At 31.7% G+C, this 13,676-nt stretch overlaps 1 protein-coding gene across 2 annotated transcripts; it reads left to right on the top strand.

Moving 5' to 3' along the window:
* The first annotated feature begins 55 nt into the window (after positions 1 to 55).
* Positions 56 to 12,975, top strand: LOC148610263 (1,5-anhydro-D-fructose reductase-like). Of its 2 annotated transcripts, none has more exons than XR_015914786.1 (10): positions 56 to 1,033; positions 1,691 to 1,861; positions 2,357 to 2,473; positions 3,913 to 3,990; positions 4,722 to 4,838; positions 5,944 to 6,050; positions 9,513 to 9,594; positions 10,082 to 10,165; positions 12,582 to 12,650; positions 12,843 to 12,975. XR_015914786.1 is itself a non-coding variant. In XM_088542569.1 (10 exons), the coding sequence occupies exons 1-10, from the start codon at positions 938 to 940 to the stop codon at positions 12,883 to 12,885; spliced, it is 978 nt and encodes a 325-aa protein (XP_088398695.1). In that variant the 5' UTR covers positions 56 to 937; the 3' UTR covers positions 12,886 to 12,975. The 2 variants fall into 2 exon arrangements, 1 of the variants encoding a protein (XP_088398695.1); XM_088542569.1 differs by having other exon boundaries at positions 12,568 to 12,650.
* Positions 12,976 to 13,676: the final 701 nt, after the last annotated feature.

Raw genomic sequence — 13,676 nt, 5'->3', positions numbered from 1 at the left:
TTTATTTTTAAAACTTCAATATTACTTGTTTATTAATGTAACCTTAATTTCCGTCAATTCGTAATATTGAAAGAAAAATAAAAGAAGTATAAAAACACAGACACATGCATTTATGTAATCATGTAGTACAAATAGTTACATTTCAAAAGATGCCTTAGTCGAAGAGCAAATCTAAGTATTTATCTAATCATATTATACTAAATCCAGGAACAACTAATCATAATTTTTTTTGCAATAACTGAATTTGGACGAATAAAACATAATTACATTTACAATCAATACAGTATAGTCCATTTCACACAGATTGTTTTTCTTGACAAACAAAACACAAAAAGACAAACATGACTGAAACTCAAGTTGATTTAGTTAAGAATTACCCGAACTGGTTACCTTGCTCCTGTAAAAAAAAAAAAAAAAAAAAAAAAAAAAAAAACAAAAAAAAAAAAAAAAAAAACAAAAAACCAATTATAATGGAATAATAATAATAATAAAATAATAATAATGATAAAATTAAATAAAATAGGACAATGTTATTATGTTAAAATGTCGTGTTAAACCTAAACATGACAATTTTGATGACTTGGACTTTTTGAATAATAATGAATCCTAAAGCAATTTTCTCCAATCTCAATTTTGGCTTACTTTGTTTGATATCCATTAATGTATCCGCAAACCGGAACAAATGCGATATTATAATCAAATGACTGCTATTATAATAAGATAAAATAGTTTAACAGTAGGCTTCACTTCCGGTATTATCATGTAGACATTCTGATTGTGTCTCTAATTTAGATCCAATTTGCATATCTGATCAAATAAAACAGTAATTTAAAAATAAATATAGGTTGTAATAAGCGTATTTAAAACTGGTTGCTCAAAATACAAAGTCGATTATGTTCGTTTGTAAATGTATTGATGTTTTGGAGAAAAATACGTAATGGCTAATGAAGTAGATAAAACTTTAAAACTCCCTATTGGCACGGACTACCCACTTGTTGGACTAGGAACTTTTACAATATTCAATGAAACAACGGTAAGTAATAAGGTAGCAACACCCTTTTAAGTGAATTGCAATGTGGCAAACTAGGAATTATTCAGGAAAAAAAGTAAGAAACAAAATGCGAGTATGAACCAGGTGCACCAGTAGGGTAAGCGTCCTCTCACAACAAAACAGAACTTAGAACAAGCCACAGGTAGCAAAGGAAGCAACCAGTCCGTACAATTACAAGTAGCACAGACCTAACTAATTTGATATTAAATTAAGAGCCCGGTGGGATCTTCAGTTCATGTATTTTTTTCGCTTTCTTACAATCTTTCTCAATAGAAGTTTTACAATTTTTGTAATTTATTTTTGTTAATAAAGTAATTTATCTTTTTAGCTGATTTATTGTTTAGTTATGATTCACTTCGTTCCATTGCATCGAATTTTCCCCAAAAGCATTAATATAATCATCTTAAAATAAAAGAATAAAACGATTCATACCTACCCATATTTTACTATATGAATGGCTAGACCTTTTGAATTTGTTCAAAATTATTCCTTGTTTTCTGATATACACCAGTTCTGTAATTTTTGTTTCGCTTAACAAGCATTTGTTTTGTTTAATTTTACTATAGCAAGTATTTATCATTATCAATTGAAGCTTCTGAAAATTAAGCGTTTAGTCTTAAATGTGTTTTTTTAATATAGGGAAAACCAGGTGATGTTTATAAGGCAGTGAAATATGCAATTGATGTCGGATATCGCCACATTGACACAGCATACTTGTATGGGAATGAGGGAGAAGTTGGGAATGCATTACAAGCAAAACTGGATGACGGTACAATTAAAGACAAGAAGGAAGTCTTTATAACTACTAAGGTAAAAAAAAAAAAAAATTATTTGATATTTGTTGATATTAAAGACCGTCAGCAAAAAAACGAAATAAACGACACTTTAGAAAACCGTTCCTTTGGAAATGAAACAATTTTAAATGTGGAAGTACTTTACTTCGTGGATACAAATTTTCGTGAAATAGCAGAGAAACACAAGTTCGTGGATTCTTGAATTCGAGGGTTTGAGGTTATATGTACACATATCAATGGAAAATTTCTTTTCGTTGGGAACCAAATTTCGTGGTTTGACCTACCAAGGAAAACCACAGAATTGTTATCTCACGAACAAAAGTACTTTCACCGTATTGGTAAAACATTGATTTTAAAAAGCAATTTATAAGCGGACAGATTAAACTACTTCTGCATTTGATAATTCTGATATTAAATTGTTTTACAACTGCAATTACATGGATATTTCATACATTGTCTACAACGTTTTTGTAGAATCATATAAAATGCAATAAATTATTCTTATTTTAAGCTTTGGGTAACAAATGCGAACCCAAAGATGGTTAGAGATAGTGCTGTCAGGTCTATGAAGACTCTACAAGTTGAGACTATCACACTATACCTGATGCACTGGCCATTTTGTTTTCAAGTAAGTAGTAGGAAAAACGAGCTTAAGAAAATCTGAAACACTGTTTTGTTTTCAGTTTTGTTCAAAGGTAGCTTATTCCATTGTTAATTTAACAATTATAAAATGAGACAACAATTTTAAAGATACACATTAGCCACAAAAGGAGTTTAGGGAGTACGAAATGTGGCATAAACAAAGCATACCATTCAGGCAAAAAACACTAAGCAAAAAGGTCATGAGAAACCCAGAAATCAATAACTAGGTGGATAAATTTTCCGAGAGTGAGTTTGTTAAGATAATTAAACTTTTTGTTCATATACTTAATTCTTCTTTATCCTCTTTACTAACACAATTCAAACTATTATATGTAAACACCAACAAAAATATGTTTCCATTGTCAAAGGAGTTTCCAAAATCAGTTTCAACAGCTTCATGATTTTTTTACAATTTAAACAAAAATATTGTGTATAGATTTGCTTTGATTTTTACTTCATATTTTATTTTTCCTTTATCTATACCTAACCAGTCAAATATCAGTATGATGTCAGTTTATTTGTACTAAAGTAGCAGTCTATATAAAAATCAGACAGGAGCTGATTCATGCATGTCAAAAACTCCGTTTCATTTCTTGTTCAGAAACCGTTATAGATCATATAACCAGTCTTAGTTTTTCATTTGGAGGTTGCACTTTTGAGATGATATTCATATAGTTAGTATATGAAATTCGCATTTTGTAAGAGTTGTCGTTCTTGATTTGGTAGATTTTAGTGGGATATTCAAGTGTGGTTTTCCCAGAATTAGAGTATGATCTTAATACAGAAAAGACTATTGTCACATTAAGATATAGCATATGTAGACCAAAAAATCATTGTCTGATTCATGAGTTTTTCTACACCATGAATAACTGAAGGGTGGGCAGGGTCTGAATTTTATATGGATCGGTACTTAATTGTACAGTGTAACAATGAATCCTGTATTTACCAGTAACCTGTGTCATTTCTTAAGTCCCTTCACATTAATCTCAATACATTTTGAACCTGTGTAATCCGAACACCCGCTTTAAGGAGGTAGACCTAGGGCCAGGGACATCACCCTTGAAATCAATGATATGTTTGTATTATATTCAATTTCACCAAAGCCTTTCAAGCTTTTCTTTGAAACAGAATGAAATTAATCGACGTTACTTCGATGCTTACATGAGATTGATGTAAAATTGTAAATACAAACATTCCAATTATTGTAAGAGTTGTGTCCCTTTCCCTAGTTCTGCTTCCTTAAACGAACAAACGTCCCAGTCACAACGCGCTTTGGTTTTGACAGGTGTCACTTTACAAGTTAAATTTATCAATTAGAAAGTGCACATACTTCACAAAAATGTACAATGTGCAACAGGAAAGCTATATTGCAGGTATAACAAAATAAAAATATATGTGTATTTCAAGAATCAATTTTCCATATAGGATGGAGATGACTTTTTCCCCAAAGACGAAGAAGGGAATGTCGTATATTCTGACCATGACTTTCTAGATACGTGGAAGGTACAATACTTGATTATTTTTGGAAGAAAAGTTCGTCACTAACAAATTCAGTTTATAAGTACATCATTACCTTTACATATACATTCGTTCAGGTATATTCAAACAATGCTTTTACTACTGGTAATAAAAAAATAAATAAAAAAGAAACACAAGTATTCTACTGATGCTACAAAGTTTTCGACCAGTTGGATTCAAGCTATTTTCTGTGTCCTTAGTCAAAATTAAGAAATAGTATGTGAAAAATATGTCTTTTTATCTATGAATTCAACAAGACTGAATTCAGGTGCACAAAAGACGTAAGCAGTTCTCGCATTAGCACGTGGAACCCGCTGCAGAAAGGTCTGTACAAAAGGAAAACAATTATGAAAGTGTTAGGGCGGAAAACAAATTAAAAAAGAACCATTGTATTTTTCGGGCAGGTCATTGTGACGAACTTTTAATTTGATATGTCAACTGTACTATATTGGCAACATTTCCTTGTAACAGTAACAGCCTCGTAAGAGTTCCTAGAGAATGTCGAATACAGGAAAACTGTCTATAATTGTGAAGATTATATTCAAAGTTCACGACCATCTAAGTTTTATAATTTATAATTTTTTTTTATTTTATTGACACAACCTAACATACATATACCGTTGATTATTTATGACTTATCCAACATACCCTCTATGACGACTGTAGCAATTTAGAATAATTAATTGAATATAATTTATATGATTCAATTGAAATAGGCAATGGAAGAATTAGTGAATGAAAAACTGGTAGAAAACATCGGCGTGTCAAACTTTAACATTAGCCAGTTGGAACGACTACTGAAAAATTGCAGAATAAAACCATGTAATTTACAGGTTTGTCTATCACTTTATATAACCCGTGTTTGGTTTTATTTTACCATGATTTAAGAAACATGAAGAGATAAGAAAACAGAAATGTTACATATACTTTATTAATTGACATATTCAAAACATGCATTGAAGTATGTTATATTATCATTAGCTTACCTGGAAAAAACTGTTACAATGTTCTTCTACTGAACTAAACAATGTGTCTGTCAAAACAACTGTTAGCTCCCGGTTTGATGATCTGAACTGACTACACAAAAATATATTGCAGAACTAAGGGATACGTTGTACCAATCTTAGTATTTAAAAAAAAACCTATTGAAAAACCTGTATTGTCCATTTCTCTGTCCATACTTCTACAAATGTATCTGAGCCAACAGCAGCAAAAATTATCACAAACGAAGTTGATCAGATGTCTTTTGTTACACCGACTTTTTATTTTCGTTGTCATATGATCTATTAATAGCATTGATATATAGATATAACGAGGACAGATTTGTGTTAAGCTCATTATGGAAAAAAAAAATGGTTTAAACAGTTCAGTACTTAGAGAAACCCTCTGTGGTGTCATATAAGTGTTACTCTATAATTTTTGTAAAAGTATCAGTCTTTGTAAAAAATCAGACTGGAGGTGATTCATGCTTGTCAAAAACCCACCAAATTCACGTTTATTTCTTGTTCAGAAACCACTATAGATCACATAACAAGTCTTTGTTTTTCATTTGGGTGTTGCGCTTTTGAGATAAAATTTACATAGATTGTATATGAAAGCAGCACTTTGCAAGAGTTATAGTTCTTGTTTTTGTTCGATTTGGTTGATTTTAGTGGGAGATAGATATATGATTTTCTCAAAATTACAGATCTGAATAATGAAAAGGACAACTGTTACGTAAAAATAGAATATATGTAGATTAAAAAAGCATTGTCAGATTGGTGGGTTTTTATTCATCATGAATCACCTTAATATAGACAGTGTCTGAATTTTATATGGACTGGTAATTAAATGTTAAACCGTAACCACGTTTCAGATGGCAAATGACAATAGCATTTTAGCGTAAGGTTACAATTTTAACACTTGTCTGAAGTTGCAAATCACCTGAACATATTATAGATAGAAGTTCATCCTTACTTAGCTAATAAAAAGTTAGTAGACTTTTGCCATGCCAATGAAATCAGTGTCACAGCATACGCACCATTTGCCAACCCAGGAAGAAACTGGTAATGTAGTATATAGTGCATATTGATCATGTAACAGTTAAACATATATTTTACATTATACATGTATAAAAGTCTTCCGATGAAAAGTGTTCTTAAAGTTTATTTATTTTCTCCTTTCCTGCACATGAACGTTGAAAGAAGTATTGAGAGTATTTTGAATAATGTTTTTAAATTGATGTGATATATATGAACTCGTAAATCGTTACGGTGTATCCATCTGCGCCATGAAAATTGATTTGTTCAATGTGTCATAGTTTTCATGTCTACCCCGCACCTGACTTTTTATAAGCAACTCGGCGGGTATTTCTAGAAAAGCAGAGGACGCGTAACCTACCGGTGCACCTGGTCTATGCTCCCAGTTCTTAGTGGAGTTCGAGGTAATCATTTGCTTTTGTTACTTTGTATGTATGATTTTAGTTACTTTATGTTCTTTGTTGTGTATGTTTGTTTTCCATGTCTGGTCTTTGTCCCTGGATTGCATTCTTTTGATTAACGCTATAACCCTGGTTTCCTTGATTTTCGTCAACAATCAAAGCAGTTAGATACGTGCAATGCAAAATGATTGAATGCACATTGACATTCATTTCGAACTAGCACAGAATACTTGTTACAAAAGAATTAATAAAAAAAATATTTAAAACGTTCTTTTGTATCATCCATGAAACAACTGAAGCGTCAGAAAAGGACAATTCAGTTGCATCAAAATGTAAATACGCGGCCTTAACGTCAGGAAACGAAGACGATTTAAATACCATGCTGTATAAGAAAAAAGCAATTGGTGGCACATCATTTTCCCCAATTTTGTCATTTTTGTCTAAAATATATTTAGTACATATAAAAGCTATTTAATTTTATCTTAAAACATCTGTGATGTAGATATTTTTTGACTGTTTATATAGGGAAAAATTTCCTGCCATTTTTTGGTTGTGAATTTCAACTAAATTTGACTCTTAAAAAGGAAAAATTGGTTAATACAATAAAATCTCCAAAGGGAACGACCAAAAATTTGCATCGCAAATTTGACAGTTCTAACATCGTTGGGAATTTTTCAGACCTTTCTATACGTTTATATATCTTCCCTGTATCAATTTGATCGGATGGAGCAGTGTAGCAAATAGAGTCGTCACATTCTGAGACGTTGTATAATATTGATTTGTTGTGTCCTCTATCCTCCTACATATTAACATCTAAATGAACTGTCCCGTACCACCATACATCGTGTACTAAGTTACAGCCCTAGATTAATCCTACGAGGAGGAATGACTCGGCCAGCGAAAGCTATATTTTTATATAGCCTAGCTGGCCGAGTGGTCTAGGGCGCTGGACTTTGTGCAGGCGATGTTGCCATAGATGTCACAGCAGTACGAGTTCGAGTCCCTCGGGGGGAACGACCAAAAATTTGCATCGCAAATTTGACAGTTCTAACATCGTTGGGAATTTTTCAGACCTTTCTATATATATTTATAAACTAAAGCAAGATAAGATAATTTCTTAAATTTCTTGTTTGGAATTCGAATTTGTTTTGAAAAGTCTTCTGTAAGTATCTCACACTCCAGAAGAATTCTTTGAAACTGAATGATATAGTACACTTAGACAAGAATCATCATAGATGTAACTTATATATATATATATACGAGGTGATCATATATAGTTCTGATCGCGTGTTATTGGAAAATAACAAATATTGATATAAGTAGATTGCATTAGACAAAAACGCATTAAGCCATATTCCTGTCTGAACACGAGCCGTATTACGTTCGAGGTTTACTGGATGATTGATAAAGAGGCTTTTGCATTATTTGTGAGAGTATACGACGCACGATTCGACATTTAAAAGACAGACAGAATAACAATTTACAGGGAATTAATCATAAAAATAGATTCACTATGTATTTCCTTAGGTATTGAATTAAACCTAGTAATTCCAGGAGCATACTGTACTAAAACGTAGTTGGAGACATTTTGCCCAGAAGAAATATGTATGTAAATTCAATAATTTCGATTTGAATTCCGACACGCATGGGAACCATGAAATTTATATTTGTGAAATATTTTGATCTGTAAATCTGTCTGAGAATCACGAAAAAGTGTAAAAGGTGTAACACTTGAAGGGAAGCAGTTTTTTTGTTTGTTTGTTTGCACAATCAAATTAAGTAAATTTCATATCGTCCAGTAATAACCATTTAATTGTTTGCTTAGTTTGCCTTTTAAAGATATTTATTGGTCTAATTCAGTTGAAATACACTTTAAAAAAATGGTAGGAACATATTTCTTACTTTCTCCCTATAGACCCAGTCAAAAATTACTTCAGGATAAATTTAAATAGCTTCAGTTGTTTTCTAGATGTATTGAATATGTTAAAGGCAAAAAAAAAAAGACCAAGTTTAGAAATAATGTGCCACCTCCGACCTGATTATTACACATAATTATAATATATATATGTTTAGGTAAAATTTAATTATCTTTAATTTCAAGTGTAAACAAGGTCAAATTTCAATTCATATAGGAGCTGGAGATTCTTGAAAGCTTGATTGCAATTTTTGAAATTGTATAACAATGCCATTAGAAATGGAATAGCTTCATTGTACATGTATTTGAAGGTTCGTTTATTCCAATATTCCAATCGTGTCCTTATTAGACCCATTCTGTCGCAGTCAAATTCATGTTAAACAACTTTGAAATGTCCGAAAACATTTCAGGTATCTCTTTATTAGCTGAGTTAAGTAAAAAAGGTTTATCCCATTTTTGACGAATTTTAATACCGCTCGACCAGGTGATAAAACAAACTAATTCCTTAGGGGATTAAAAAGTCTCGTGCAGTAGATTATCCCATTGGCTACATTTAAGGTCATGACTTCGCACCTGACCGCAATTCATCGACTGTTTACGTTGTAAAATTGCCATCGCTCGTATGTCTATACATATTGTTTGGAAGTTTTGTGATAAATTATTCGATAATCGAATGTGAAAAAGTTACAAGTTAAGGTGTCAAAAGAAAAATTGCTGAAATTTGCTTCGGTAAATCTAACGAAAGGATTGTGAATGGGGTACTCGACGGGGCAAATCATGAAAAAGTAATGAAACTATTTTACAACTAACTGGAAAACATAAACTCCTTCAGTTTTGAGTTGATTAAAATATTTGTCGATAGTTAGATTCAATGTTTTTAACACGCTTGCTGAATCTAAAATGTTTAAAAGATTGATTTTAACTGTATCGAGTATAGAAATATTTTAATCTACTAGAACAGAACGAAATCATGTACATTTCATCTTTTGTTTGCTGTTCTGTTACAGTCATACTCTAGAATAAGGCAGGTTAAAACCATAAAAATCTAAGAAAGATGTCGATGTCAACGTTTTTTGTGAATAACAGTAATAATATGAATAATTTGTTCAAATGAAATTATGTCATCTATTTTCGGCTGCTTTTGCTTTTTAAGCAGTAGTTTTATTGATACAGGAATACGGACGGTCAGCCAAACATTCTTGATGATATAATCCTGAAAGAAATCGCACTGAGTAAAGGAAAAAGCATTCCCCAGGTATAGAGCTTTATTGCATTTAAATGAAAATTGACTTAAGTATTAAAAATGAAGATTACGGTGTTAATCTTTATGCCAAAATGCATTGAAACAAAATCAAAATTGTGTAACTTAAAACAAAACAAAACAAAACTACAACAGATTTTTAAATTTGACAGTATTTCAATAAGGGTTATATTGTAGATTAAATTTGTATATTATTTAGTCAATTCTATTTCAATGTGTAGATTTAGTTGTTAAATGTACGTTTACCATCGATGTCTTTATCTTTAAAGTCAAGCTTCTAAGGATCATAATTTGGTAAATAATAATAATAATGATAATAGTAATTATGGTAATTATCATAATAATAAAAATTAAAAAAAATAATAATGATAACAATAAAAACCATCATATTTGAAATAAAAAAAAATATGTGACCTTTTTTATTTTGGATGGTGTTTAGATGAATAGCTACTGACTACTAATAATTTATGTTTCATTCAAGATTGTATTACGTTTTCTGATCCAACGGAAGTTGGTAGTCATACCTAAATCTGTCACGAAGAGTAGGATTAAGGAAAACTATGACGTGAGTTGTTTCATTCCTTTTTAAGTTTTCTTTGTTGTATCAGTAAATGCATTTAAAATTTAAAATTTATTCATTTCATTTTTTTTAAACATGTTATATTGAATGCAAATAAAAAGAAAGAATAGTCAAGGCAACCCAGATTATAGCAGTAATCAAAAGAATGCAATCAAGGGACAAAGACCAGACATGGAAAACATACACAACAAAGAACATAGAGTAACTAAAATCATACATACAAAGTAACAAAAGCGAATGAACAACTCGGACTCCACTAAAAACTGGGAGCATGGACCAGGTGCGCCGGTAGGTAAGCGTTCTCTGCCGAGGTGCTCATAGAAAGTCAAGTCCGGAGTAGACGAAAGAGGAAAGGAAAACTATGACACGTTGAACAAATCAGTTTTCATGGCGCAGATGGATACACCGTAAAGGTCCACGAGTTCATGATGACGGTCATAGAACTTTTGTAATGATAACTGCAACATAATCCTGCTCCAGAAGCCTATTTGTTAGAATTCTAGCGCGAAACAAAAAGTCTGCGTAGTCTCGGCAAGCTCTGGCATAACGTATGAGTTTTGATATGAACACTCCATACGCAGGTGTTGAAGGGAAAGTTGACAAATTTGAATGAAAGTCAACACATTTGTCGTAAAGTTTGTTCAATAGTTTTCCTTTACCATCGATTTCTAAGTGTAGGTCAAGATATGAGGCTGACCTCACAGTGTCTGTAGTATCCTTTATATCAAGTTCTTTGGGTAGATGCGATATATCAAATCTCCATAATTAGGACTGTTTAAAGATAATACGTCATCTATATAGCGGAAACTGAGATTAAAGGATCTAGCTATATGATATTCTTTCTTTCTGATCACATCAGCAATAAATTCAGCCTCATTAGAGTAATGGAAGAGGTCAGCAAGTTCAGAAGCACAATTTGTTCCCATTGGAATGCCGATTGTTTGTTGAAAAACGCGTCTACCACAATGGACAATTATGTTGTCGATTAAAAATTCCAGCATTTTGTAAACATCTTCTTGTGTATATTTGGAAGATGATTTGGAATTATTTCGTACAAAGTATGAGGAATCTCTACCAAGAACTATATATGTGTATCTAGGTGCACCATCGTTTTTGAAAAAAAAACAAAGATGTTTAATGTTTTTAGTGGGATTTTTACTGAGTATAGAATAGAAGTATACGGTGTTGAAAAATCATAGGTTTTTATGCTTTTTTTCTTATAATAGTCTTGAACTGATTGTCTCAAAAAGATCTTTTGAATTTGTCAGGATCCACATTGAATTAATACCACTTCGGGAGTAACAAGTGTTATGGTAGGACTGCAAACCCTCTTTGACAGCTGTGAGTGTAGAAGTTAAAAGTTTTGAAAGAGGTTTGGTGGTACATTTTGCAGATCTTGCTATGTAACGTTGTTTTGTTTGTATAGATTCTTGTGGAGTTTACTTCTGATAATAAAGATTGGATGTAAAACGTTTTGTAGACAAAAAACAATGTTGTTTTGGGCTTTGTCTACTTGTGCGACAACATATTTTTCATGTATAGTAGACAATGTTTTTGCTACATCAGGGTCCTTGAAAAGTGATTGTAGCATTGGCACTTATTGACCTACTTAAAACTTTCATTCGTTTCAAAATTGAGGTCCTCACGGCCTTTAACCACTCTGACAGAGAATCAATGTCTTATTCTTCTCGTTTTATCCATTCGTGTTCTTGCGTAGTCCTCCACGGCATCTATAAGAACTTTAAAGTTATGATTTCAATTTATGGAGCGCGTTTCACGGTACTTGGGACCTTTGAAAGGATATTAAATATACTAAGGGGCTTTTGCACTCCTCATATGCCTTTTGTTATAAAATGATTAGAACAGAGCAACCCACATGACGACTCCGCATCACAGCAAGTATACAGTGATCATGGTCTCCGTTTTGCCGTACATGCAACTTAAACTTTGTCGTTACAGGTTTTTTTCTGCAAATTCTATCGCTGTCACTCAATAACTTTGTGATGCTTTTTATAGATATGCCCTATAACAAACTCATTTAACTTTGGTCGTTAGTAAAGTGGGAAAAGTAGTATCCTTTAACAAGCTGTGCCCTCAGCAAATCATTTGTAGTTTTGGTTTTTTGTCAATATTCGCATTAAACATTTTTGCAAGAAAATACATGCAACAAAATTAAATCTTTTGAACCCTCACACATTGTATATTTTGGGTAAAGTCTTTATTAGTGCTGGGCTAATTTTCGTTTGAATTTTCTTTTATAAAGATTAATATTTTTGTACAGACAAAACAACAAAAAAAAAACAACAGAAACAAAACAAAAACAAAAACAAAACAAAACAAAACAAAGCACTGACCCAAAATGTTTCCATTAATGTTTTTACTTTCAGGTCTTCGATTTTAGATTGACTGAAGATGAGATGACAAGAATATTTTCACTAGACAGACATTTCAGGGTTTACTGGATTTCGGGGTACGTTGAAGAAAATTATTAATTAACGGTATTGCATAAAATCATTTTGCACAAAATTATAAACCAAAAATAAACAAAACAAAATACCATAAAAAAAAGAAATGTAAAATATATACCGGTAGAAACATGAGAAAGCACAGTCATTTAGTGTACCAATAATCGAACTAACTATATTTTTCGTTGTCTTTGTAGAGGAAAGAGGCACAAAAACTACCCTTTCCGAGACGAATGTTGAAGAGGATAAATAATGTATAGAATACCTGCATTTCTCATGTTAAACATAAATTTAACACAATTCTGAAACATTAAACAGCTAATCAGTAAACTGAGTCGATCTCTATATAATATACAGACAAAATAGTGTATTATTACACAAATAAATTTGAAAATAAGAAAAATAAGAAAAGAACGTTAAAAGTAAAGTACATGTAATGGTAAATCCCACGATAAATCGGAAGTTACATTAGGTCAACACATCATGTCCTGACCCTACCAAAACAAAATTCAAACCAAAATAAACAAAAAATAATCCGGGGTAATCCCACGTGCGACATCGGTTAATCTGAAATAATGAAACTGTTAAAAACACCTTATTACAGTCAACGTCTCTTTATAAACTGTGACTTTATCGTCCTATCTAATAACATAATAATACATGTTACATTAAACCATAATAACGCATTATTTTTAAATGACAAGTGATCAATTATTATTTACTCTTTGACGATCTTTACGAAAGATCTTTATAAGATTAAGACAAAACGATGTCTTTGATGAACACATTCTGTCTTATCCTGGTTTCTCTGGCTTCCAATTAAACAATGACATCAAGAATTTGAAAGAGAAATATTCTTAACAAGACCCATTTTTGCACTATTGCATCCGATGAATAGTAAAAAAATAACGCTGTCAGAACCCGCTTATGATGATACTCTAGTTAGGCCAGAAGTTCAAATGACAAAACATATTAGTTTAGATACTTTCTAATGACTCTATTAATCAACTCATAAAAGCATTTCACTGCTA

The sequence above is a fragment of the Perna viridis genome, chromosome 8 (genome assembly GCF_037379345.1).
Source record: "Perna viridis isolate PV_CMFRI_1.1 ecotype Kerala chromosome 8, ASM3737934v1, whole genome shotgun sequence".
Taxonomy (NCBI): Eukaryota; Metazoa; Mollusca; class Bivalvia; order Mytilida; family Mytilidae; genus Perna; species Perna viridis.
This window is presented reverse-complemented; position numbering and strand designations above follow the sequence as displayed.

What these genes read in the sequence shown, in the direction of transcription:
- LOC148610263 (XM_088542569.1), top strand. Translation starts at nt 938, where the DNA reads ATGGCTAATGAAGTAGATAAAACTTTAAAACTCCCTATTGGCACGGAC. An exon ending in ACTTTCTAGATACGTGGAAG is followed by an intron (nt 3,991 to 4,721) that starts GTACAATACTTG and finishes CAATTGAAATAG; the next exon opens with GCAATGGAAGAATTAGTGAA. An exon ending in TAAAACCATGTAATTTACAG is followed by an intron (nt 4,839 to 5,943) that starts GTTTGTCTATCA and finishes AACATATTATAG; the next exon opens with ATAGAAGTTCATCCTTACTT.